At 48.0% G+C, this 28,000-nt stretch overlaps 1 protein-coding gene across 2 annotated transcripts; it reads left to right on the forward strand.

The window, feature by feature from the left end:
• Positions 1–20: 20 nt before the first annotated feature.
• Kyat1 (kynurenine aminotransferase 1) lies at positions 21–27,994 on the forward strand. Of its 2 annotated transcripts, XM_048431958.3 has the most exons (14): positions 21–246; positions 12,714–12,926; positions 16,148–16,206; positions 18,909–19,056; positions 24,769–24,918; positions 25,001–25,087; positions 25,377–25,505; positions 25,855–25,975; positions 26,276–26,352; positions 26,442–26,531; positions 26,615–26,801; positions 26,887–26,966; positions 27,407–27,493; positions 27,575–27,994. In XM_048431958.3, the coding sequence occupies exons 2-14, from the start codon at positions 12,825–12,827 to the stop codon at positions 27,638–27,640; spliced, it is 1,383 nt and encodes a 460-aa protein (XP_048287915.3). In that variant the 5' UTR covers positions 21–246; positions 12,714–12,824; the 3' UTR covers positions 27,641–27,994. The 2 variants fall into 2 exon arrangements, with proteins under 2 accessions (XP_048287915.3, XP_048287916.3); XM_048431959.3 differs by lacking the exon at positions 12,714–12,926 and having other exon boundaries at positions 28–246.
• Positions 27,995–28,000: the final 6 nt, after the last annotated feature.

Consider the following 28,000-nt stretch of genomic DNA (forward strand, 5'->3'; position numbering starts at 1 on the left):
AGGTATCCGCCCCGGAAGTGATGTCACCTGGCGCAAACGGGGCCGCCAGGGGGTCACCATATTTTTAAAGGGAACGTAGAGTTTCCCGCAGCTTCTGATGGTGCTCTTGGCGCCATGTTGCTTCTGGGCAGAAGTAGCGCATTTAGGGCTCCGCCTCTTTAAAGGAACAGAGAGGTTTGCAACCTTGGGACTACATTTGGGGTCGCTGGAGATTTGACGAAACAGCGCAGTTCTTCGCTGAAGCAGGTCAGTACCTGGTCGCGGTGCGAGGTTTTACCGAGATCGTGTGTTGAAGCCGGCAAGTTCTCCAGAGGCTTCTGAGTACTGTGAGCCTTGATGCATGTGCTGCTGTTGTGTGTGATGTGTAACCTCGCTGAAAGAAGGGTTGGTCCCCCGGGAAACACTTACGCGCGCGGTTGGCAGCTCCGCACTGCCTTGGGACCAGTCTGGCTAGCTCTCTCTGCACCCGCATCCACTCGCCCAAGGTAGTCCTGGCCAAGAAGATGAAGACTGCGGTTACGGAGAATTCCCGGCAGTGCCGGCGCCGTGGTTTCTTCTGACGATTCCCAGGCTGACAGTAGTCGTGGCAATTGGGTTAAAGTACTAATGTGGGACAACTTCCAAGATAGGTAAAGAAACTCATGGGACAGAAAGTGTAGCCTTCAGTCCTGCTGCCGTTCGAGTGTTCGCGTGCACGCCAGCTTCCTACTAATATGCACGCGTTGTTAATTTAACAAGGGGAGGAATTTAACTACTGTGTGCACGGTTTGATTCTTCGAAAGAAAGAGGTGAAATTATGTGCTGAGCCAATGCCTAGGTTCGGGGCTCCTCTTAACGGTCTTATTTCCTTCTAATAAAGGAGGCGGCAGGCTAGGGGAAGTTAAAGGATTTAGCTAGGGTATTAGGGAAGAAGAAACTGGAATTTGAATACAGGGGCTTTTAGCCTGCTTTGATCAGATGTGCACAACCCACATCCCGCCAGGCATAGCACAGACATTCAGCGTGAATTGTTGGACAAAGGGGTCTGACAGGAAGACCCATTTGACTAGCCAAGGCAGAGGGTGAACAGAACAGTGGCAGAGCCCATGATAAAGTCCAAGTCATCTTCCACCCTGGAGTTGGTAGACCCGGGCCATCGTCCATTAACAGATATGACCACCACAGTAGACACCAAGTCGCCCCACTCTTTCACGTTTTCATACACATCAGCCCTATTTACCGATGGGCGAAGCACCGAGTTTGGAAAACAGATCTACACAGGCTCTCACTCCCTTTCCACCCACCCACAGGAGGCATTGAGACCACCACAACCCTCTGTCTGCGTCCTGGGAGCATCAAAGTCTACACACTAGTGTAGGGCTGAGCAGACATGTACTGTTCCCATCCCACGATTCTATGAGAGCAGAGAAGGACAGACAACCAGCAGTCAGCTCCTGTGTCGAGAACCTATGCACAGAACAAAGAATCAGGCTGGGTGGAGTCAGAGGGGACTTCTCCTAGTGACCTTTCATCTGTGATAGAGAAGTGTATAGAATGACTGCCCAGCATTCCCTGAGGGTCCCACGTGACTGGTAAAGTGCCCATCATCAGAGCAAGTGCAGGTTGGAGACCTGCAGTCTGGCCTCAATGCACATCTTCCTTTATGGCCAAGCCTCAAGCCCACCCACTACCCCACTTGACCTCCCTAACCTCAGGACCTGGCTCCTGATTGCCAGTCCGGATGGGGGCGACAGAAGACCACAGGAGGCTTCACAGCAATGACATGTTCTTTACCTTGCCCACCTGCAGGGTCTTTGCAGTCTGTCCCCAGAACAGCAGTCCTGGTGCTGCAAATAAAGGTGTCACATCACAGGAGGAGGAGCTCTTGGCTTCCTGGTTGTTTTTACTGGCTGAGTTCTCAAGTTGCCAAGGAACAGGAGGAACACCTAAACTTCCCCCCAAAAAAAGGCCTGCTCCTGCCTGTGTGACCAACAGGCCAAGTCACCTCAGCTTAGCAGGAGAGGGGTCCATTAGACCTATCCCAGCAGACACTGGTCCTGAAGGACTCCTGGGGGACCCAAGGGGCCTCTGAAAGTTTCCTACCTCCTTATTCACAGCTGGGTTTGTCACTGATCACTGTGGGCTGGGAACCTCTAGTCAGAGCTGCAGAAGCCATTGCTTTCTCCTCAGCCCAGTCCAGGATCAAAGGGCCTGGGTCTCCATCCTTATGTTGCTTAGTTCTTAGGCCAGCATTTCCCTTGGGAGTGTTTATATCATAGGAGCTCTTTTTACTGTTTAAAGGGGTGGGGGGCTGAGCCAGGCATTGGTGGTGCACACCTTTAATCCCAGCACTTGGAGGCAGAGGCAGGCGAATCTCTGTGAGTTCAAGGCCAGCCTGGTCTACAGAGCAAGTTTCAGGACAGCCAAGGCTACACGAGATACCTTGTCTTGGGGGTATATACATACATACATATATATGGTGGGGGGAGAGCTTGTGTTATAAAATAGAGTTTTAAAAAGACTTATTTTTATTTTTAATAGTTTGTGATTAATAGTTTGTGTTTAATAGTTTGTGAATGTCTCACATTGTGTTTTTGTGCATGTGTGTCTGTGTGTGTGTGTGTGTGCGTGTGTGTACATGAGTATAGATGCTTGTGGAGGCCAGAGGCATCAGATCTCCCTGAAAACTGTAGTTACAGGCAGTTGTGAGCCACCTAGTGTGGGTGCTGGGATCAAATTTAGGTCCACTGCAAAGCAGTATGGCTCTTAACCACTGAGCCGTCTCTCTAATCCTGTGGAATAGGTTTCTGAGGAAAGTTTGTAGGTTTCAGGGGTAATTGGTTTCTTGCTAGCTGACTGCAGGTTACTGCATGCATACCAGAAGCATGACATGTCATGGGTTAGACTGTCTGTGGTACTGGGGATCAAGTCCAGGCCTTTGTCCTTGCTGTGCTCCAGATGGGTAAACTGAGCCCATAGGCTGTGCCCTGGGGACCCATGTTCCGTAGTTAATTTAATGGTGGAGCTGGGTCATTTAGTCTTTGGAGCCTGCCCTGGAACTCGCTCTGTAGGCCAGGCTGACCTCAAACTCACAGAGATCCGCCTGCCTCTGCCTCCTGAGTACTGGGATTAAGGCGTGCACCACCACAGCCACTCAGCAAAAGGCAGAGTTTTAGTTTGTTTGTTTGTTTGTTTGTTTTAGTTTTTGAAGAGACTTTGTTTTTTCAAAGCCAGCCTTATAAGCTGGGCATGGAAACATATGCCCACAATCATGTTTGGGAAACTGAAGGATTCGGTGAGTTCCAGACCGGCCTGGGCTACAGGCTGAATGAGACTGTCTCAGAATAGCCAAATAAATAAATAAATAAATAAATAAATAAAACCCCACAGAGGATGGGAGGGGGCCTCTTGTCCAAAGTCTGTGTTGCCAGGGAGCAGACTTATATATTGGCTCATATAGGTGAGAGCTGTCTTTTCAGGCTGGTGACCATTTCCCACAGCGAGGGGTAGTGCCAGAGGCACATATATGACCCTAAGAAACACTTAGTAACAAGGGACTCTTTAGTGCTGCAAATCTCATTAGTCCATTGGGCTGCTGTTGTACTGATTGCCCATGTGCAGTTTCTGGCATGTTACACAATGGATATGTTAGGTGGGTGGCTGTTCCAGCCCATGATACTGATTGCCAGAGCCCTTCACAGTCACCTTCCATGCACACAAGGGCACAAGTGCACACCTGTGCCAATGCATATCTAGTCCCATGTGAGTTCAGAGGGGGGCCTGGGCAGTGGCTTTAAGTAGAAACAGAGGTGGGAAGAGCCCAATGGAGTGAATAGCAGCATGGGATGCATGAAAGGCATCGGGCAGAGCTGGCTCCCCTGTGGGTCAGGTCATGCCTAAAACAAAGAATCTGTGTGTCCTAACGAAAGGAGAACATGGAGGCTGCAGAGCCAGGGCTCAGCCAACCCGAGGCCGGCTGAGGTGGCTCTGTACCAGTGTCAACACACTCTACTATCCAAGCATTTCCTGTGGGGTCAGCAGTCAGGACACAGCTGACATCAGCACCAAGTTATTGGAGCATGCCCGGTGCCCAAGGGTTATTCATACATTTTCTGGTAAGGCTGCTGGCCATTAGCTGTCCAGGCTCAGGGAGGTGTGGAGGGGAGAGGGCACCTGCTGCCAGCACCTGGCCTGACATTGACGTCTCATATTGTAGATGCTTAGGAGACACAGTTTGTAGGACGGTGTTGTAAAGGTCACATGGTGCCCCTCTGATTCCTGCCCTGGTGGAATTGTCTACTTAGGGTCCCCAAGCACCTGAGCTGCCCCCATGGCAACACTTCTCTGCGAATTGTTTGTTTGAGACAGAGTATCTCTGTGTAGCCCCGACTAGCCTGGAACTTGCTGTGTAGACCAGGTTGACTTCAAGATCACAGAGATCCACTTGCTTAGCATCCCAAATGCTGGGATTAAAAGTGTGTACCATGTGCCGGGCGGTGATGGTGCACGCCCTTAATCCCAGAATTTGGGAGACAGGGGCAGGCCTCTGAGTTTGAGGTCAGGCTCAACTCTACAAGAGCTAGTTCCAGGACAGCTAGGGCTGTTACACAGAGAAACTCTGTCTTGAAAAAACAAAACAAGGGGCTGGAGAGATGGCTCAGTGGTTAAGAGCATTGCCTGCTCTTCCAAAGGTCCTGAGTTCAATTCCCAGCAACCACATGGTGGCTCACAACCATCTGTAGTGAGGTCTGGTGCCCTCTTCTGGCCTGCAGACAGACAGACTATTGTATACATAATAAATAAATAAATTAATTAATTAATTAAAAGAAAAAAGAAAAAACAAAACAAAAAAAAGCTGTGCACCCCCGTGCCTGGCTCTATTTTATTTACTTACTTACTTACATATTTTTAGTTTATGTATTTAAGTGTTTTTGTCCGCATGGATATCTGTAGACAGAGAGTGCTCTTTATTTCCCCCCAGCCACTCAGACCCAAATAACCACACAGAAACTATGTTAATTAAAACACTGTTTGACCAATAGCTTAAGTGTATTTCTAGCTAACTCTTACATATTAAATTAACCCATTTCTGTTAATCTGTGAAGCATCACGAGGCTGTGGCCTGCCAGTAAAGTTCTGACTAGGTACTGGTGCCCTTCTCCTTCAGCAGCTACATGGCATCTCTCTGACTCTGCCTACTTTCTGTGTCTCTGTTTGGATTTCCCACATGGCTTTGCTCTGCTAAGCCATTGGCCAATGATAATAAAACATATTCACAAAATACAGAGGGGAATTCACATCAGATATCTTTCTTAGGGTTTCTATGTCTGTGATGAAACACCATTGGGGAAAAGAAAAAACAAGTTGGGGAGGAAAGGGTTTATTGGGATTTCATTTCCATATTGCTGTTCATTATTGAAGGAAGTCAGGACAGAAACCTGGAGGCAGGAGCTGTTGCAGAAGCCTTTGAGGGGTGCTGCTTACTGACCTGCTCCTCACACCTTGCTCAGATCACTTATTTATAGAACCCAGAATAACCTTCCAAGGGGTGGCATTACCCACCATGGGCTGGGCCCTCCCCCATCAATCACTGATTAAGCAAACACCCTCTCAGGAGTCAGGCAGGTGGATTTCTGTAGGCAGAGTTTTCTGTCCCGCCAGTCTGCTCCCAGACAACTACACAGACTTATTAATTATAAATGTTAGCCAATAACTTAGACTTGCCTCCAGTCAGCTCTTACAACTTAAATTAACCCATTAACCTATATTTCTTATCTAGCCTCTTCTCTCTCTTTAAGCCTGGCATGTTCATCTTTCTTCTCTCCGCATCTCCTGGCATCCTTTCCTTTTTGTTTGTTTGTTTGTTTTTTGAGACAGGGTTTCTGTGTTGCTTTGGAGCCTGTCCTGGAACTAGCTCTTGTGGACCAGGCTGGCCTCGAACTTGCAGAGATGCGCCTGCCTCTGCCTCCTGAGTGCTGGGATTAAAGGCATGTGCCACCACCACTCGGCCTGTCATCCTTTTCCAATCCACCCTCCTTCTTCCAAGAGTTCTCCCTGTCCTGAAAATCCTACCCAGCTATCAACTAGTAAGCTCTTCATTAACCAACGAGAGTGATGCATATTTTCAGTGTACAGAAAGATGATTCCATGGCAGACCTCTGTGAGTTAGAGGCCAACCTGGTCTACAAAGGGAGTTCCAGGACAGCCCTGGAGAAACCTTGTCTAGAAATAAAGAAAAAAGCCCCCTATAGGCCTGCCTGCAGACTGGTCAAATTGAGGTATTTTCTCAGTTGAGGCTCCCTCCTCGCCAGTGACTCCAGTTTGTGTCAAGTTAACATAAAATTAGCCAGAGAAATGTCTGTGCACCATGTGCATGCAGTGTCCACAGACAACAGAGGAGGACTCCAGTCCAGGAACTAGAGAACTAGAGTTATAGAAGATTGTGAGCCACCGTGTGGGTGCTAGGAACCAACCCCAGTGCGCTTAACTTCCAAGACATCTCTCCAGCCCTTATTTTATTTTCTATTTCTTTGGGGGTTTTGTTATTTTTTTTTTTCAGACAGGTGCTCACTTTGTAGACCAGACTGGTCTCAAATTCATAGAGTTCTGTCTGTTTCTGTCCCAAACTGGTATTAAAGGTACAAGCCACCACCACCTGGCCACTTAAAATTTTTAATTCTCTCTCTTTCTCTCCCTCCCTCTCTCTCTCTCTCTCCCTCTCTCTCTCTCTCTCTCTGTGTGTGTGTATGTGTGTTCAGAGGTCAGATGAAGGTGTCAGATCCCCAGGATCTGGAGTTACAAGTATCTGTGAATCATCTGGCTTGGGTGCTAGAAACCAAACTTAGGTCCTCTGAAAGAGCATCATGTACTCTTGACCTCTGAGCTGTCTCTCCAGGCTCCGCACCCCATTTCACCCCCACCCTTTCCTCCCCACGCCTACCCTGTGGATTTTACATCCCATCAGATTCTTCATGATTTTGAGGAAATGGTCACACTTTTGCCATTGTCACCACAATCCAGTTGTGACCAAAACTCACTCAGGCCTGTGGCCATCATTCTTCATTCACACCTCACTATCCTACCCTCCTCCGACCTCAGGCCCCCATTCATCTTCTTCAAGTGTCTGGAAGCTTTACTGTGGGCAGAGCCCAGATCCGCTCGTGCCAACAAACCCTATCTCCAGCACTATGGTCTATTTTTTTTAAATATTTATTTATTATGTATACATAATTCTGTCTGTGTGTATGCCTGAAGACCAGAAGAGGGCACCAGACCTCATTACAGATGGTTGTGAGCCACCATGTGGTTGTGGGAATTGAACTCAGGACCTTTGGAAGAGCAGGCAATGCTCTTAACCACTGAGCCATCTCTCCAGCCCCATCTATTTTTTTTTTTTTTTGGAAAAATCAGGAGACTTAGGAGATAGCTCAGTTGGTATAGCGCTTGCTGCATAAGCATGAGGACCTGAGTTTGATTCCCAGTGCTAGTGAAAGAATAAACCTGGCACACCTGTGGTGCCTCCTGGAGACAAGGTAGAGGGCCCCTGAGGAATGACACCCAAAGGTATCCTTTGGCCTACACACACAGCCACACGCTGCTCCTGGGCCCACATGAACATACACACTGAACACACACTCACAGGTCAAACTATATGCAAGTCTAGGAGTCCCCGAAGCCAGGGTCTCTTGAGACGTTCTTCAGCACAGCCATTCCTTTGTAATAAGAAGCCCTCACCGCCCCACTCTGACTAGTGCAGGTTGCTGGTGTCCAGACGCAGTTAAACAGCACTGTTCTCAACGACACAGTTCAGATGACCCTAGCCAAGCGTTAATCACTGGCAGTTGTGTAACATGAACTTTGTAGTTCCTCCCCCTTGGATCTCAGTAGGCATGACAGGTTGTGGAATAACAGGTTCCGTGTAAGCGGCAGCCAGTCCTGTCATGCCCTTGCCTCCTGTGCCGGGTTCCGATTAGTCGCTGTAGTCACCAAGTGATGAAACCAGCTAACCCACATAGTGTCTCACACTCTTCCGCTCTTCGGAAGAGCGGAAGACACAAGTGCGGGCGAGCGAGGAATCAGGACGTGGCAGTCACATTTGCGTGGGACTAAGTGGATGAAGGAAGGAAGAAGAGCTGACCCTCTAGGAGCCTTGTAGCTGTCCCTATTGTAAACTTCTGACTGCAGTGCGGGAAACTTCCCAAATGATCACGGCTAACAGCAGAGAGAAAGCTGTTCTCAGGATGGAGAGGTCCCAGAGAAGGGCCTGCACCGTGCCAGTCAAGGGCCCTACACTGAACCATGAAATCACTTCCAGTCCCCTGTCCACATCTGGTGAGCAGCCTCCCCTACATTGGTTGGGTTCTAGATTCATCATATAAAAGGGATCACGCAGTGTGTGGCCTTGTGTGACTGGTATATTTCACTCCGTGTAATCTGATTTTTCTCTGAGATGTCAGTTTACAGATAATGACATGGAGCTCAGCCTTAGCTTAGGCTTGTCCCACTAACCCTTATAACTTAAATTAACATACTTTTATTAATCTAAATTTTACCATATGGCTTTTTACCTTTCTTTCCATACTACCCATGTTGGTTCCTCTGCCTTTCTTCTTCCCAAAGTCCTCTCTGTCCCCAGAAGTCCTGCCTAACCTCTTCCTGCCTAGCTATTGGACATTCAGCTCTTTATTAGACCAATCAGAAGGCGCCTTGGTAAAGACATCTTCCCAGTGTAAACAAATCTCCACAATAACTCAGCACAGCATAGGTTCATGCAATTAGGGCAGAAGCAGTAGATCTCACTGTGTGACTGTACTGTAGTTTACTCAGCCATTGATGAACATTTGAGATTTATTTTCTACATGTTGGTGTAGGAGGTCCTTCTATATTTGTGTTGATTTCATTGATTGAATAAAGAAGCTGCCTTGGCCTTTTGATAGAGCAGCCCTTAGGTGGGTGGAGTAGACAGAACAGGAGGCTGAAAAGAAGGGAAGTGTGGCAGACGCCATGATTCTCCTGCTCGAGACAGACGCTGATTAGACTCATGCTGATAAGCCACAGTCAAGTGGCAATACACATTAATAGAAATGGGTTAATCAAGATGTGAGAGTTATCCAGTAAGAGGCTAGAACTAATGGGCCAGTCAGCAATTTAAGTAATACAATTTCCATGTGGTTATTTTGGGTGTAAGCCAGTCGGATGATGCGGGATGCCGACCCACCGCTCCATGCTCCATACAACAACATGTCTCTAAAAAGATGTATTTGCCAGGCAGTGGTGGTGCACGCCTTTAATCCCAGAATTCAGGAGGTAGAGGCAGGTGAATCTCTTAAGTTCAAAGTTAACCTGGTTTATAGATTGAGTTCCAGGACAGCCAGGGCTACACAGAAACCCTGACTCAAAAAACAAAACAACAAAAAAGATGTATTTTATGTGTTTATCTGCATACAGTACCTGTGAAGGCCAGAAGAGGGCTTGTATCTCTGGTACTGGAGTTACAGATGGTTGTGAGTCACCATAGGACTGCTGGGAACTAAACCGGAGCCCTCTGCAAGAGCAGCAAGTGCTCTTAACCACTAAGCCATCTCTCCAGCCGCCTCTTCTACCTTTTAACTGTAATGAATAATGCCACCTTAGGGCAGAGGTGTGTAGCTCAGTGGCAGAGCTCATGCTTCTGTGACATAAAATCTTTTCTTCAGTCCCTAGTACTGCATAGAAATAACGCTGTTAAGAAAGGCTCTTGATAAATCTTTGCTTGGCCGTCAGTTTTCAGTTCTTTAGAGTTTATATGTAGGAGTGGAATTGCCAGGTCAGAAGTAAATCTATGCCTGGAAGTCATAAACGTGAAATACTTAGCTGGGTGTGGTGGTCCATGCCTGTGATCCCAGCATTCAGAGATCACGAGTATGAGGCCAGCCTTGGCTACAGTAGTAAGACCCTGTTCAATTAAAAAAAAAAAAAAGGTGAAGGTAGCAGAAAAGAGAAAGGGAAGAGGAAAAGAAGAAAAGAAAAAAAAACATATGTATATTTTGAAATCTTCATCATGAACCTTTAGGTGTCTGGTGTCGCTAGAGAAGAACAAATCTCACCCGGGAGGAGCTAGCAGATGCACGTGAGGATGTGTGTGCCTGGACAGGTGGTCTCACAGAGACTCTAAAGAAGTGTGTGGTCGCCGTGGGCTTTGGTCTGGGTGAGCGTTTAGGAAGAGATGTCCTTGCCTGACACTCAGTCAGTTGTGTTCATCCTGTTGTACCCAAACAGTGGCCAAAAACGTCAGCATTAGGCAGGGACACACCACAGGCCTAGTAAATACAGACACGGTGTCTTATTGTGTAGCCAAGGCTGGCATAGAAGTTAGTGTGTACGCCATTCTGGCCTCTTGTCTCTGCACCCTGAATACGGGTATTCCAGCTGTATTCTGCAGGATCTCACTATATAGCCCAGACCAACTTCAAATTTGCAATCGGGGAAGGGGAGATGGCTCAGTGGTTAGGAGAACTGTCTAAACTTGCATTGGGGTTATGTTCCCAGCACTCAACTGGGAGCTAACAACCATCTAGAATTCCAGTTACAGAAGATGAGGATCTGACACCCTCTTCTGGCCTCCTTGGGCACTGCGTGCATGTGGTACACAGGCTTCTATGCAGACAAAATACTCATCCACATAAAACATAAATACATTTGCGGTCTTCCTGGTTCAGATCTTTGCTGCTATAGCTCATACACTTGCTCCTATGAGGTGCTGAGTTCATTTTGATATATGATGTGAAGTATGGTTTGGTTTGTTTGTTTTTTAACTTTGAGGCTGGCTCTCACCTCGTAGTCCAAGCTGAAATCGAGGCCGGCGTCACGCTTTCAATCTTCTTATCTTAGTCTCCCAGGTGGTGGGATTGTAGGCACGCAACACCACAGCCACTCCAAATTCATTCTTTTCTGTGTAGCTATTCTAAAGGGAGGTCTCAGAAGTGGTTGTTCTTTGGTTCAGCCCCCCCACATGGACCCTGGGAGCTTTTGAGGGGAAAAAAAAAGCCCTGTACGGTCTCCATTAAATATTCACCACCTGGGCCAAAACACAGAGACTACAGATTCTCAGGTCTCACCATGCAAATGCAACAGCCTCAGTCCACAGCAGATCCAGGGCTACAGCCTCAGTTCTCCAGTCAGAACTATGTGTGTGACGGTATGTGCACCAGCGTGTGCGTGTGTGTGTGTGTGTGTGTGTGTGTGTGTGTGTGTGTGCGCGTGTGGGCAACAGGATCTTACTACACTGACCTGAAACTTGTTATGTAGACAAGGTGGACTCACATTTGTAGCCATCCCTCTGCCTTTACTTACCCATGTGCTGGGGCTATGTCTATATGCCAGCCCACCTGGTTCCGTTTTGTTTTGTTTTTGTGTTTTGAGACAGGTTTCTTTGTGTTCCTGGCTGTCCTGGAACTCACAGATATCTGCCTGCCTCTGCCTTTGAGTTCCGGGATTAAAGGCATGCGCCACCACCATCTGGCTTTGGGGTTTTTTGTTTTGTTTTGTTTTGGTTTTTTGTCTTTTAAAATCCTGCCCTTTTCTCCGGTGCTCAGAACACAATCCAGTTCCTGGGCCCTCCTCTGCTGCTGTTGCAATTCATCAACAGACTGCGTAAACACCTTTTGCCTGAGGGTGAGCTTGGGTGTCATTTCAGGCCAGTGTTTATGTCCAGCTGATCTAGCTGAAGATTGTCTTTGCCCGTTGGAATGGTCTTGGCCTCTCTAGGAACCATCACCCATAAACACGAGAATTGATTTGGGAATTGTTCTGATGCAATGCCCTGCATGCCTATTCTTCAGCAGTCCCTCTCGCTTTGTTATTACTGTAGAATTTGGTCCCTTCAGCTCTGCTCTGTAGTGAGTTTTGAAATGGTGTGGAGTGATGCATCCAGCCTTTCCAGAGTTGTCTGTTAGGCTTTATGTTTGCTGATGGATTTTTGGTTTTAGGTTTTTTGTTTTTGTTTTTTACATTTATTTGTTTGTTTGTTTGGTTTGGTTTTTTGAGGCAGCGTTTCTCTGTGTATCTCTTGCTGTCCTGGAAATTACTCTGTAGACCAGGCTGGCCTCAAACTCGCAGAGATCCACCTGCCTCTGCTTCCCACATGCTGGGATTAAAGGCGTGCCCCACCGCCGCCCACCACTGCCCGGTGACAGATTTTATTCTATGGCTCAAGCTGGCCTAGAACTTGGTGGTGGTCATCCTCCTGCCTCTCCTCTCAAGTGCTGGGAGTATGCACCACCACATAGCTACCCCCTAGCCTTTCTTTTTCTTTACATTTTGTTTGTGGAAGAAATGGAGTTGCTGGCTGTGTAGCTCCTGTCAGTTTTGGTTTGTGAGCTGTAACTCTGTGGTGTCATTTACCAGGTTCTTCAGTCCCATGCGTGGCAATCCAAGGGGGGGGTGAGGTTCCAGGCTAGGCTTGTTGTGGTATCAGGAATGCTCTGTGTGTGTGTGTCTGTGTGTCTGTGTGTGTGTCTGTGTGTGCACGCGCACACACATATGTGTGTTTCTTGAATTGGAACGAATGGGAGTCTGGGTTGCTGGTCTCTGTGTTGTCCTCTGTTGGTGACCTTCACTTGGGTCATTTTGCCCTTGGAGGTGATGGGAATTTTAAAGGGCCACTGTGCGGGATAGAGGTGACTAAGGGGAAGAGCCACGCAGTAAAGCACCTGGCAGCAGCCTGGTGCACAGTGACACTTTATTGTTGTTGTTAGACCTGTGTGGGACACAAGTCCCTGGCTTGGAGCCATTTTCAGGCCTAGGCTGTCTGCCCTTCTCCTCTACCCCTGGAGGGGAAGTCTGCAGCGCCTGTGGACCTGGGAGGCATGCTCAGGAGCATAGCAGCCATCTCAACACCCCTGGTGTGGCCGCTCTGGGAAAGGAAGGCTGGAGCCTCGCTCACCCTCGCCCGGTGTTCGCACCAGACTGTAAGTGCCCTGCATAGCTCCCCACCACGTCCATGGCTGGGGATCCCGGGGTCAGGCTTGGCCCTGCCTGTAGGGCTGTGCATGCGTCTACTCCTGCTTCTCTCATCTGGAGCTCAGCTTTGTGTGGACACTCGGTCTGTCAGCTGCTGCCTGCACCCCATTACCCCAGTGCCCAGCCTAGCTGATAGCACACAGTAGGCACACAGTACATCTTGGTTGGCTGGCTGTGTTGTGCATGGCTTGAGGACAGCACTGCTCTCCCATCTCAGTACTGACGGCCATTCGCAAAGGCACCCTCTTGAATACCCCAAGTTTCTCTTCTTCTCAAATCCATTCAACTCCACTCATTTCTGTTCATCTGTAAGCTTGTGCCCTTGTCCCCCGCATCTTCCACACCTCCCCACCCCAACCTAACCCCCCTCAGGCCGGCCTCTGTCCCTCAACACACATGTTCTCTCGCTCTCTGCTACATCCCAGTCCAATACCTGTCCATGCCTTTGGCTTTATGCCATTGTCAACAGGGAGAGGTTCCGCTCCTGTATATGGCTTAGAAAAACGCCAATAAATCAGAACTATAAGTTATAGACAGGCTCAAATTGAGAAGAGAGGCAATCTGAAGGATGCACTTGTTAGAATCAATCAAAAACAAACAAGCAAAAGAGCCAGAAATAAAGACAGTCAAGGCCTGAGAGATGGCACATCAGCTGAAGGTACCTGCCACCAATCCTGAAGACTGGACTTTGATGCTTGGGGCTCACATTGTAGGAACTAAGAATTTGACCCTCACAGATTGTCCTCTGACCTCCACACACATGCTGTAACATATGTGCCCCACACACAAAATAAATAAACGATAATTTAAAAAAAGACTAAGCCAGGCATGGTGGCACACACCTTTAGTCCCAGCACTCAGGAGGCAGAGGCAGGCGGATCTCCGGATCTCTGCAAGTTCAAGGCCAGCCTGGTCTATAAGAGCTAGTTCCAGGACAGCTAGAGCTGTTACATAGAGAAATCCTGTCTCAAACAAAAAAAAAACAGAACAATAACAACAAAAACAAAATCTAGACCCCAGTAAATCAAATAATGTGATCTCTGTATGAAATAGAACACCAGATATAAACTGGGAAGTAGAAAAGCAAAAAGAGCGAGCTGGGGGCAGAGCCAGAGTCCCCATGAGAAAGGCTCTGTGAGCCCCTTGGTGACTCCCTTCCTGCACCTTCATCCCTACCTACGTGTGATCACGGAACTGAACATGCATCCACAAATGCATGCGTATTAGGGGATTCTTAGTTATTTATTATTTTTTTAAAGACATGGTGTCTTGTAGCACGGGCTGGCCTCAAACTCAGCCCCCACTTCCCCCTCTGACGTACGGGGGTGACAGGTCCCAGCCACCATGCTTGATTATGCAGTGTTGGAGAACACACCCAGGGCTTCTTGTGTGGGAGGCAAACACCCTACCCACTGAGCTACAGCCCCGGGTTTTTGATATTGGTATATTGTATCACTAACATTCTTCAAAATTATGGCTGTCTCCTACATTTTTCAATCATAAAAGTAAAATATTTAGCTGGACATAGTGGTTCGCATCTGTAATTCCAGCTCTTGGGAGGCTGAGGCTAGAGAATTGCTGTGAGTTCAAGGCCAGCATGAACTTCTTTACAAATTCCAGGCCAGCCAGAATTACAAAGTGAGACCCTGTCTCAAAACACAATAGCAACAAGAATAATAAAATATGTAGCCAAACATGATGGTCCATACCTATAATCCCAATACTTGGGAGAATGAGGCTCACAAGTCTGAGTCAGCCTGGACTATAGAGTAAGAATCCTGTCCACTCCCCCAAAAAAGTCAAAGAAAATTTGTTTAATAAAATTTGAAAAAATATGCCAGACTGTGGTGGTGCATGCCTTCAATCCCAGCAGAAGCAGGCAGATCTCTGTGAGTTCAAGGCCAGCCTGGTCCATCCACAGAGTGACTTCCAGGAGAGGCAGGACTACACAGAGAAACCCTGTCTCGAAAAACAAACAAAAAATTGAAAAATATGGGAGGCAGAGGCAGGTGGGCCTCTGAGTTCAAGGCTAGCCCTGTCTACAGAGTTCTAGACTAGCCTGGGCCACGTAGTGAGAACTTGTCTCAAAAAATACATAAATGAATAGAAAAATAATAATTGCAAAGAAGAAATTTCAAATGTCTGCTAACCAACATACTAAAGAAAATCAGCCCTGACATTTGATTACGCTAAGGTAGTCTCCTCAGGACCACGCTCTTGTCATCTCGGTGCTCGACAGTGAGCATTAGCCCCAGTGACACCGTCCAGGAGTCAGTGGAGGGTAGGGCACAGGGCTGCCGAGATGCTGTGTGCCAGGCCCCAACTCGTTCCCGTCCCCACGAGGCTCAGGCTGCTGGGAAACCTTCCACACCACACATGGCCTAAGGCTTCTCCAGGGCAGGGCCTGGTGCCACGATTATTGCCGCAACCGCTGTGTCAGGATCTGCGTTAGCTTCTCCTCTGAGCCCCTGTGTGCCTCATGTCTTCATATTCTGTGCACAGATGAGCAGGTCGTCTCTGGTGGGTGCTGTGGGAACTTAGCAGATCCTAACCCACAGTCATGATTTTCTACTGGTCACAGTGGGTGGCCTCCAAGTGTGGGAGTGACCTAGCATCACTCCCTCCTGGTCCTGAGTGAGCAACCTCCTCCCCAGAGTTGGAAGTCTTGGTCAGTTTGTTGTGTGACCTTGAATACACTACCCCCGATGCCCACTGCAAGCTCTTGTCTGCTCAGGGAACCCAGCCCAATCATCCTAAGTGTATGTATAAGCCTAGGGTGTCCTTTGCTGATGTGAGGAACCATTGTTGCTGGCACCACCATTCTCCCCTCCTTCCCTTCCTCTTCCTCAGCCCTTTGGGAGTCACCTGTAACCTAGCCATCACGGCTGTATCTCAGGACACACAGAGTCAGCACTGGTGCACCCCACCCTCACAGCCCCCCACCCACACCCCCAGTGTGTGGGAGAGGATGAAGTGTGAAGGAGCCCTGCAGGAAGCCAGCAAGAGTAGGCTGGGAGAGCAGGTTCCAGTCAGCCTGGCTTCCTGAGCCTTGGGGGCTCCACCCAGTCCAGAAAAGCAGAGGGTGGGGCTGGAACCTTAAAGCCACTAGCTGGGGTTGCTCCCACTCCATAGGAGATCCCCACAGTGGACTTCCCTTCTCTCTCTCCAGCTCATCATGGCCAAACAACTGCAGGCTCGAAGGCTGAATGGAATCGATCACAACCCCTGGTGAGCTGGCAGGATGGGACGGGGTCTGGGTGTCCCGGATTTGTAGTAACTCAGTGTGTCCAGGATAGGTAGTGACAGCCACAGCATGGGAGAGGCAAGACCCAAGGTAGCAGGCTAACCTTACATCTCAGCCTTCCCCTGCGTGGCTCAGTGCTGAGCAAGAGACTCACTGGTTCAAAATGGAGATGATTTTACCTCCTTGAAGGGCCTTGTGAACTAGCAACAGTGCTCCAAGTCGGGCACCAGGCCATGGCTCCCACGGGTTGTAACTGATCCCCTGCTCCATACCCATGGCTTCTGCACCCTGGGGATTCAACCAATTGGAGACCAAAAGCATTTTTTTAAAAAATGCATCTTGTGACTGGAGAGATGGTTCACAGCAGGTATGAGTGCCTGCGGCATATGCTAGAGTACCTGGATTCAGATCCTAGAACTCATAGTTTTAAAAAGCTGGGCATGGCCTTGCCTATTTGTAAGCCTAGTGCTGTGGGGTTGTTGGGGCTTGCTGTTGAGTGCCCTAACTCCAGGTTCAGTAAGAGATCTTATCTCAGAGGAATAAGGAGAGAGTCATAGACCAAGACACTTGGCCACCTCCTCTGGGCTCTGCATGCATCTTCATGAGTACATTCAACAAAAATACACACATACACACATGTACACACATACATACACATACACAGAAAAGGAAAAACGCCCCTACAGAGCGTATAAAGATGGTTCCTCTTGCCCTCAGTCACCGAGCAATGCGGTGTAACAGCTGTTTACACGACACGTACAGTGACTGGAAGCTAGTCATCTAGAGATGAGGTGTATGGGAAGGGCTGGAAGAGACCTCACTACTCCAGGGCCTGTGTAGTGTGTTCAAGGCTCTGGATTTCATGCCCAGCATGGGGGAAGAAAGAAAAGGATGTGGGAAGAAGGCTCAGATCCTATGTAAATGCTATGGTAAGATACTTGAAGCCGGGCAATGGTAGCGCATACCTCTAATCCCAGCACTTGGGAGGCAGAGGCAGTCAAATCTCTGTGAGTACGAGGCCAGCCTGGTCTACAGAGTGAGTTCCTGGACAGGCTATAAAGAGAAACATTGTCTTGAAAAGAGAGAGAGACAGATACAGAGAGAAAGACTTGATATTGGGCCAGTTTGGATATCCTGGATGGAGGCGGTCTGAAACCCATTTCTCCACAAATATTAAGGGCCAGCCTTCATTTTATTTCATAGGTGATTTGAAATGAGATAAGTTAAGAAAGTATGGTACAGAGGCTGGGGAGATGATGGCTCTGTGGTTAGGTGTTTGCCATGCAAGCATGAGGACTAGGTTCAGATCCCTGGAACCCATATAATTTGCCTGGTAAACAAGGCTCCTTGTCTGTAATTCCAGCCTTGGAAGACAGAGATAAGGGAATCCCAGAGCAAACTGGCTAGCAAGACTAGCCCTATTGGCAAGCTCCGGTTTCCCCGAGAGAGCCCGTCTCATTGAATCAGGAGGAAGAACAGAGCCTGATGCTCAACTTCAGTCTTATTCCTCCACCTGCACACACACGTGTGTTCACACATGTACACCCACACATGCAGACGTGCATATACACACATGCATATCACACACATACACATGACAATGGGAAAAGAGAAGAAAGGGGGATGCAAGCCAATATTTCCCCCTTGGTGCTAGGGATGGGACCCAGGGCTCCTTGCTAGTGTTCTAATACACTTAGATATGGAAGGATTGTGTGATTGTGTGTTGTTATTACTGTTACAGTGAATGCAGTGGGAAGTTATTCAAAAGAGCTTTTTCTCTTCTCCTGTGCACATTAAGCCAGGTGCATGGACAGAGCTGTAGACTTGGAAAGTTACAGAGGTGGATGAGAGAGCTCTCTAGAGAAACAGAACTGTAGAATGAATACACACACACACACACACACACACACACACTTTATTAGAAGAGCTTACAGGCTGTGGTCCAGCTAACCAACAATGGCCACCTACCAACTGAAAGTCCATGAATCCAGTAGTTTTTTAGTCCTTGAGGCTGGATGTCTTCAGTATACACCAGAATCCCAAAGAAGTACACTGTAGTGAGGGAATGGGTTTGCCAATGCGAGTGAGAGCCAACAGGCAAAGAGCAAAAGCTTGCTTTTATCACTTAGTTCTGTGTCCTCGGAGTGGCCCAGAGCACAGTGAGTCATACAGGCCACCAGGAGATGATGTGAGCCAAGTGTTTCACACTGTGCTGGGGACAGGTGCATTACAGGCTAGGAAAGCCCTCTGGGGCCTCTGAGTCATACATCACCACATCCCATTCAGCAGGTACCTCTAAAGTGTAAGGGCGGCTAGGGTGTGGCTCAGGGGTGGAGCTTTGCCTGGCTTGCTCTCCAGCACAGAGGGGAAGGAATGGCAATGAGAGTTAGGGTCAGATAGGGGAGGCTGGAGCATGTGACACCCTAGAGTCTCCTACTTGTCATTCACATGGTTTTGAATATAAATGTTTCTTACCGTGGGTCATAGTCAAAGTTTGAAGTCTCCTGGGCTAAGTCCTATAATTGGTACAGGGCCTGACTGCCTTAAAATATGGGACTCGCACAGGTGGGGGTAGGGTGTGTTGTCTGTCTTTCTAGAGTCATCCCATGCATGTTCACCCTGCTCTGCAAACAGGCAGAAGTAATCCTGGGAGGTGACCTGGGACTGACTCTCTGTTTGTTGCCAGGGTGGAGTTTGTCAGACTGGCCAAAGAATATGATGTCGTAAACTTGGGCCAGGGCTTCCCCGACTTCTCACCTCCGGACTTTGCTGTGCAAGCTTTCCAACAGGCCACCAGTGGGGACTTCATGCTCAATCAGTACACCATGGCATTTGTGAGTCTCCTGCGTCTCCCGAAGGTCCTGGAGAACAGGCACTAACACCACATAGGTGTCAAGGCTCATATGGGGCACAACCCAGTGGGTTGACTTCGGCATCCTTCAGTTACTGAGAGTCTCCTATGCACTGTACCTCCGATCCCAGTGCGGAAGGCAGATTGGGAACCCTTCATGACCACAGCATCTGATCCAGGGAGGGGAAGCTTCTAGGAGGAGGCGATGCTCCAGTCAACCCCAGAAAGATGGGTTGCTGGTTGCATTAGACTAACTCCCATCTGCTCTGTAAGGGCCGCACAATATAGAGAGTTGCCAACATTGGAGTGGAAGAGTGCCTTTGGTGGGGGCTGGGGTTTCGAGACAGGGTTTCTCTGTGGGGCTGTTCTGGGTGGAACTCACTCTGTAGACCAGGCTGGTGTATTTGGATTTTCTTTGGGCCACAGACCAGCTCCCAAGTAAAGACAGACTTATTATTAATTTTGAATGCTGGGTCTTAGCTTAGGCTTTTTTGTTTGTTTGTTTTTTGCTTTGTTTTTTTTTTTGTTTTTAGAGACAGGATTTCTCTGTAGCTTTGGGGCCTGTCCTGGAACTAGCTCTTGTAGACCAGGCTGGCCTCGAACTCACAGAGATCCGCCTGTCTCTGTCTCCTGAGTGCTGGGATTAAAGGCGTGCGCCAACACTGCCCAGCTTCCATTAGCTCTTTTAACTTATTTTTTTAAAGGTTTATTTATTATATATACAATGCTCTGTCCGTATGTATGCCTGCAGGCCAGAAGAGGGCACCAGATCTCATTACAGATGACTGTGAGCCACCACGTGGTTGCTGGGAATTGAACTCAGGACCTCTGGAAGAGCAGCCAGTGCTTAACCTCTGAGCTATCACTCTAGCCCCCCTCACACCTTTTAATGGCTATTTAGTTCTCTTCCATTGCCCAGATATGCCATGTTTTACTTAGTCCACATTAGTGGACTGCTTTCCACATCTGTTATACGTGTTGCCGTTTTGTCTTTAAAAGCGTGTGTTTCTCTAAGATATATTCTTTTTAATATCTATTTTTGTTATTTTTAATTATGCGTGTGTGTGTGTGTGTGTGTGTGTGTATGGGTATGTGCATGTGAGTGCCAATGCCCAGAAAGGCCAGAGGTGGCAGATTGCCCTGGAGCTGGAGTTACAAGTGGTTGTGATCTGCCTTGTGTGGGTGCTGGGAATTGAACCCAGGTCCTCTGAAAGAGCAAGGACCTCTTAACCACTGAGCCATCTCTCCAGCCCCTTAAGATAAACTTTCAGGTAAAATTAATGACTTGAAAGTTAGATGTGGTGGTGCATGCCTTTGATCCCAGCACCCAAGAATCAGAGGCAGAGTCTGTGAGTTTGAGACCACTCTGATCTAGATAGAATTTCAGGCCAGCCAGCGCCACCTAGTGAGACTCTGTCTGAAAACATTAATGAAGGCTGTATACAGTTAAAGGTATGACTGTATACAGTTAAACATTAATGAAGGCTGTATACAGTTGACATGTCTTGGTAAACTGCCTAGAAGTTAGGGTTGCTCATTGGCATCCTACCAAGAGGCTCTCAAAGAAATCCAGAAGGTTCTTTGCGTAAACCAAAAGAAAGCCACTAATAATGAAGAAGATGGCTCCACTGGTGGCTGAGCATTTGTGTGTGATGCACAAGGCCCTGGATCTGATCGCCAAGAGGCGGCGACTCATGAGCCCCGTGTATCAGCGGGTGTTAGTACCGTGCTCCAATGATGTCCCTCCAGTGTCTCTAGGCTGTTTTGTTCTGGTTAATTCTTTACAGACACGGTGCTCTTTACATATGCAGCACCACGCTCAGCTTTACCACCTGCCTGTTTATTCTTACATCAGGAGGCACATCTATGTCTCGCTGCTTTGGAAGGGCACGTGAAACAGTAGGCATCTTGGCCTCCTTCTCATGGATTGTGCTGTTTACGACTCTGTGTGTGAGACCTTTGCTTATGGCATCTGTCACTGGGACAGGTTTCATTTTTTGTGGTCCGTCTGGCATGATAAGTTACTGACTCAAGTTCTAGTCTCTATGTTAGCCACTCGGCTGAGCCTTGGATGTCTTGTGCATGTCTTCACCCTCTCTCAATGGTTCCTGCCTGCCAACACAGTGTGCCCCACCTGCCTGCCAACACCGTGTGCCCACCTGCCTGCCAACACCGTGTGCCCACCTGACTGCTCGCACCATGTGCCCACCTGACTATTCTGACTGACTGCCTGCCTGCCCCATGCTTCCACCTCCAAGTCTAACCACCATGATTATTCCTAACTGTGTACCGTAAGCACCAAGTCAGTTGGCCTGTATCAGAGTTCAGAAGGAGAAATAGTGTAGACAGACTTTTCTTTGAGTTTCACAAATATCGACATGGAGATTTATCATTAATTATAAAAGCTTTGCCTTAGCTTAGGCTAGGCTTGTTCCTAACTAGTTCTTATAACTTAAATTAGCCTATATTTTTTAAAGATTTATTTAGTATACAGTATTTTGTCTGCATGCATGCCTGCAGGCCAGAGGAGGGCTCCAGATCTCATTACAGATGGCTGTGAGCCACCATGTGGTTGCTGGGAATTGAACTCAGGACCTCTGGAAGAGCAGCCAGTGCTCTCAACTGCTGAGCCATCTCTCCAGCCCCTAACCTATATTTTTTAATCTACGTTCTTCCATGTGCTCATTACCTCATGTCCATTTTGCCCATCCTACTTCTTCCACATCTGACTGGCAACTCCTTTCTCCCAGAGGTTTCTGTTCCCAGAAATCCTGCCTAACCTCTTCCTGTGTAGCTAATGGCCATTCAGCTCTTTATTAAACCAATCACAGTGACACAACTTCACACAATGTAAAAGAATAGTCCACAACATTTCCCCATTTCCATCTAAATAAAAAGAAAAGTTTTAAGTTAATATGTTTATAATATTAACATATTAAGTTAACTTAATATGTTTAAGTCTAACATATGAAAACTATAAATAATAAGAATAATAATCAGGGCCGGGCGGTAGTGGCGCACGCCTTTAATCCCAGCACTTGGGAGGCAGAGGCAGGTGGATCGCTGTGAGTTCGAGGCCAGCCTGGTCTACAAGAGCTAGTTCCAGGACAGGTTCCAAAGCCACAGAGAAACCCTGTCTCAAAAAAAATAAAAACAAAAACAAAAAAAGAATAATAATCAGGTAATAATTATATTTATAATGTCCATTTCATTTGTATTTGGCAAATTGAGAGAAAATATTCCATTATGAATCCTATCTTGGTGAATCCAAAGTTTTGTACCTAATTTACCCTCTATCACAACTAAAAAAAAACTATAACTGTTTAGTCTTCAACTCCATCAAAGACCCAAGAAGGATATAATATTACCTAAATAACAGGAAGTGCAGAGCAAACAACTTCCAAATCTAAGAAATGACAGAAACATCTGATTGCTTGGATAATCAGGCAAAGTTCCTCTGCAATGCTTCCATGTCCATCTTTGGCCTACAGGCCTAGAATACCTGACAGGCTTTTCTGTGAAGCAGGAATTTTTGAAGGACTGTCCTACCTGTCTTGGCAAAGTTCAGCAGTCACCTTCTTTTGTATCCTATTTGTCCAGGTTGGACTGCATACTATCAGCAGTTGAGGCAAGGACAGTTTCTTGCCCAAATGACTAGCTTTTGCCACAAAGAAAGCAAACTTCATACGGAGGGTGTTCGTTATCCTTTTTTTGAAGTAGAATAGTGCGACCAGAAGCAGACGTGTCTCACTGTCACAAAAAGCCTTATATTATTATAACATTTTAAATGTTATATTCTGCAGGTCTTTAAAATGTTTGAAGATCACTTATCTAAAAGATATCTCTGTATGACCTTGAAAACATACCTAACATGACTATTAGTTTGATGGTTTTAGATGACTAACATTTAACCTATATCTTTTTATTATCCCAAATAGTTTTCAAGGATAAAATCTTTACATTAAATTTTTTAATGATCTGGATAGGTATAATACCTTAAACACAAATAGAAACATATGCAGTATAACTAAATAATCTTAAATTTGTATCAATGTACAAAAATCTATACCAATGTAAAGTATTTGAGACTAGTAGTTGATTTTGAGTTTGAAAGTAGATTCAATAATCTACCCTGCTATCTTATATCATGCTCCCCTTTTTTCCCTTCAGAAAGAGATCCATGAATCTAATTTCCTTTCTAATTTCAGCTTTTTGTTTGTTTTTGTTTCTGGGTTGGTTATTTCTTTTTTCAAGACAGGGTTTCTCTATGTAGCCTTGGCTGTCCTGGAACTAGCTCTTGTAGACCAGGTTGGCTTCGAACTAACAGAGATCCACCTGCCTCTGTTGCAGATTCCTCAGAGTTCTGTATTCAGAGCAGATTCAAGGCTACTGACTGAGATGGTCCAGGATTTTCAGGGGATCTCCCCTATCAAAGCTGATCTCTTATCAACCTTAAATGAATCCACAACCTTTCATTTTCTGTGGGAACAAAAGTATAACCTCTTCTCCAATGCAACATATTATTTGACTTTCATTTTGAAGTTAAGACATTTTGAAAATATATAGGTTGATTTAATGTAGCAATTTCCATAATCCAATGTTTTTCATCAGCAATTGTGCATTCATCAGTAATCAAAAAATTGAGTCAATAAGACACTTTATAAGAGATCCAGGCTCTCTGTGTATTTCTCATTTTTACATGGCTTATCCTTTTTATATCATTTTATTCTCTATTTAAAGACTTCATCTTATTATTTATAAACTATTTTTGATGACTGTATATACCCATTTTCTCTTCTTTTTTGAGCCTATGCACATTTTTAAACACGCTGTAACCTGTGTGGAGGTTTTTCCATCTGGATCTGTCTTTACTGTGCATCTGCAGTGTCCTCTGACTGCATGAGGCAAATCCTTGTTTGTTTGTTTGTTTGTTGGTTTTTTTTTTTTTTGAGACAGGGTTTCTCTATAGCTTTGGTGTCTGTCCTTGAACTAACTCTATAGACCAAGCTGGCCTTGAACTCACAGAGATCCATCTGCCTCTGTCTCCTGAGTGCTGGAATTAAAGGCATGCACCGCCACCGCCCGGCCCTGATTATTATTCTTATTATTTATAGTTTTCATATGTTAGACTTAAAACTTTTTTTTTTGCACCACCTGGCAAATTTTGTTTTGTTTTGTTTTGTTTGAGACAGGTTTTCTCCTGTTTACTGCCTTGACTGTCCTGGAACTTGCTTTGTAAACCAGGCTGACCTTGAACTCACAGAGATCAGACTGCCTCTGTGTTCCAAGTCTTGGGATTAAAGGTGTGCACCACCACTGCCAGGCAATTTTTTTAAGGAAAAGAAAAAGGCTATTCCTGCATACCATTTTCTAATACCTTGGGCAAGAGACAGCTCGTTTCTTGGGGGTTCTTTTTTGTAATGCACCCAAATAAATAATCTGTGGGCTCCAGGGCTGCTAGAGGGGGTCAGGTAGGCACAAATGTACCTTATAGTCACACAGGAAAGTGTGAGGTTCCCGCTGCCTTGTTGTTCTCCTGTCCCTACATCCCAGCTCCGGGTCAGACTCCATAGCCGAGGCTGTTGGAGGAGATGAGACATTCAGTCCAAGAAGGCGGATTTTGCTAGAAGGTTCTAGATGGCCTGGGTGCAGCTGAACTGGGAGTCTAGGCTGATCCTGGGTGCTGTCCTGGCAGGGTTACCCACCGCTGACAAAGATCCTGGCAAGTTTCTTTGGCAAGCTGCTAGGACAGGAGCTGGACCCACTCAAGAACGTGCTGGTGACAGTGGGTGCCTATGGGGCTTTGTTCACAGCCTTCCAGGCCCTGGTGGACGAAGGAGATGAGGTGAGAGGTGAAACCCAATCAGGGAGGGCTGAGCGCTAGCCCAGGGCAGTGCTGACCCCAGCTAATCTGATCGTTGAACCAGGTCATCATCATCGAGCCTGCCTTTGATTGTTACGAACCCATGACTCTGATGGCTGGAGGTCGGCCTGTGTTTGTGTCCCTGAAGCCGGTAAGGGATTCTGAGTGGTTAGGGGCCAGCCAAGGCCATTAAGGGATTCTTAGTGGTTACAGGTTGGTCAAGGCTGGTAAGCAATGCTGGGTGGTTATGGGTGGGTTGAGGGATGAAGATATGAGATGGGCTAGGTCCTGGGACATGGTACAAGGGAAGGGAGTCTTCAGAGCTGAGAGGGTGTGGGGGTAGAGTCCAGAACAGAAAGGAGAGAGATGGAGGCAGATACGTCGGGGCATGAGCTGCTGTCAGGAGACAGCTCCTGCTGCCTCTCCCCCTCCTCTTGCAGAGCCCTGTTGCTAAGGGACAATTGGAATCCAGCAATGACTGGCAACTGGACCCTGCAGAACTGGCCAGCAAGTTCACACCTCGTACCAAGGCCCTGGTCCTCAACACACCCAACAACCCTCTGGGAAAGGTACCAGGGGTCCATTCAGAGACCTCCACAAACTGAGTTTCCCTCCTTGTGTGAAGTGGGAGGGCTGTATGCCTTGAACTCTGAGGACCCAACCCTCCCAGAGGTGTGAAGGCCTAGGTGGGTGGGCTGAGCGCTTCACCACTTCCTAGTGGCTTTGGAACAGTGTCTTTACCTCCCTGTACAGTGGGATCCAGAGATAACCAATCCCACAGGGCCAGTATTTCCGAGCTGGTCAAAGGGATGATCCAGAGAAGCCTTAGGACCAAGTATGGTCTCACACTCTACCTCTGGGCAGGCTCTGCACCTGGGGACAGTCCCAGTTGCGTACCTGTGACCTTGGATCCCACAGGTGTTCTCTAAGAAGGAGCTGGAGCTGGTGGCTGACCTGTGCCAGCAGCATGACGTCCTGTGCATCTCTGACGAGGTCTACCAGTGGCTGGTCTATGATGGGCACCAGCACGTCAGCATCGGTGAGCCGGGCCTGCCACAGCTTCCCCTGGACACTTGAGCAGGGCTTGAGCCCACTGGGAACAGCCTAGGCGTGGTGATCAGGACCCAGGGCTGTGGACCTGTGCACTGGTGTGACTGTGGGCAGGGACATCTCCTCCCTGAGGTCTGGGGAATGTCTGAGGCTCTCAGAGCAGGCGATGGAATGGTTCCATCAGCAGCTTCGAGGATACCAGTCCTCAGTTAAGAGGCTGTGCTTGTCCCTGGGCCCCCCGCCCCATACCTTCCCCGTTTCAACATTTGTTCTTCTTGGCCTCGGGCAGCCAGCCTCCCTGGCATGTGGGAGCGGACCCTGACCATTGGCAGTGCAGGCAAAAGCTTCAGTGCCACCGGCTGGAAGGTAAGTGTGGTCCCTAGGCAGGTGACAGCAGCTGGAGGATTAAGAAAGGCTCCTTTGGCTGAGGCCCTCACTGACTGTGTCCTGTCCAGGTGGGCTGGGTCATGGGTCCAGATCGGATCCTGAAGCACCTGCGGACTGTGCATCAGAACTCTATCTTCCACTGTCCCACCCAGGCCCAGGTGAGAAGGGCATGAAAACCCACGGTGGGGAAGGTGACAGGGACCAAGCACAGCTGACCTGGCCTTCCATCTGCCCTGTCCAGGCCGCAGTAGCCCAGTGCTTTGAACGGGAGCAGCAGCACTTTGGACAACCCGGCAGTTACTTCTTGCAGCTCCCACAGGCCATGAAGCTAAACAGAGACCACATGATCCGCAGCCTGCAGTCAGTGGGCCTCCAGCCCTTGATCCCCCTGGGCAGCTACTTCCTCATTGCAGACATCTCGGACTTCAGTGAGTGGTACTGGCCATGTCACCCAGGATCTGGGGAGATAGCAAAGTTGGCCGGGACTCAGCAGGACCTCTTCTGTTGCCCCAGAGAGCAAGATGCCCGACCTGCCCGGTGCTGAGGATGAGCCCTACGACAGACGCTTTGCCAAGTGGATGATCAAAAACAAGGTAGGCTGGAGCTCTTGTGGGGCCAGCAGGTGCCCGACCTTCGCATGACTCCTGCTCCAGGGCTCACTGCACAGCCTCCTTTTCACCTGCACAAGGCAGCCAAGCTGGTTCCAGGAACTCCTGCCTTCTCTGAGCCTGGCTGTCTCTCCTATACCTGAGAATCCAGCCCATTTGCTCTTACCACCCTGCTCAGAGCACTGCAGTTCAAACTTAGTTCTTCCCCCCAGCTCTGCCTTGGTGTGCTGCAGGCTGCAGTCTCTCTATTCTCTCTCCCCATTCCCTGCACCCTGGGAGGAACCTAGTTTAATGCCCTGGGGTCTCTCTCCTGGCCATTACATCAGGTGGAGGGGACACACTGAGCCCTTACTCCTTGTCCCCCCCACCCAAGCTGAGGTCTTGGGTCTCGAGGCTATATGCAGACATGGCTTCCTCCTCCCCAGGGCCTGGTGGCCATCCCTGTCTCCATCTTCTTCAGTCAACCTCACCAGAAGGACTTTGACCACTACATCCGCTTCTGTTTTGTGAAGGTGAGAAAAGGCTGGGAGACCCTCGATGGGCCCGGCTAGCCACCGGGTAGGGCGAGAGAAGGCTCAGTGTGTGTCTTGCAGGATGAGGCCACGCTCCAGGCCATGGACGAGAGGCTGCAGAAGTGGAAAAAGGAGCTCCAGCCCTGAGGCTCCTCAGCTGGGCTCCGTCACAGGGAAGCCCTAGAGGGCCCAGCTCTGTGACTGGACATACTTCCTGGAAAGGGGACATCGACTTGGGGGTTTCAGCAATCTTTTCTCACAGTATCTGGACTGCTTTCTTGGGTTGGGCCATATTCTACTCCTCTGTAGGTTATTTTAGGGTCGTGGTTATTTCTGGCCTCCCTGCCTGGGATAGTAAAGGATGGAGTATCAGGTTGGAGCCCCAGCCTTAACTTAGCCCTGCCCAGGGGCTCTCCAGCTCTTCTCATGTGACTTCAAGATATTGTTTCTGACTTGATTGTTTTTGTTCCTAATAAAGTTGTAAGTTATTAGAGCCCTCAAGGCAGC

This window comes from Myodes glareolus, chromosome 21 (genome assembly GCF_982192425.1).
Source record: "Myodes glareolus chromosome 21, mMyoGla1.1, whole genome shotgun sequence".
NCBI classification, from domain to species: domain Eukaryota; kingdom Metazoa; phylum Chordata; class Mammalia; order Rodentia; family Cricetidae; genus Myodes; species Myodes glareolus.

Coding starts and splice junctions, on each gene's coding strand:
- Kyat1 (XM_048431958.3), top strand. CDS start 12,825: ATGCTCAGGAGCATAGCAGCCATCTCAACACCCCTGGTGTGGCCGCTC. Junction 12,927..16,147: donor CCCGGTGTTCGCACCAGACT/GTAAGTGCCCTG, acceptor CTCTCTCTCCAG/CTCATCATGGCCAAACAACT. Junction 24,919..25,000: donor TGGTGGACGAAGGAGATGAG/GTGAGAGGTGAA, acceptor TCGTTGAACCAG/GTCATCATCATCGAGCCTGC.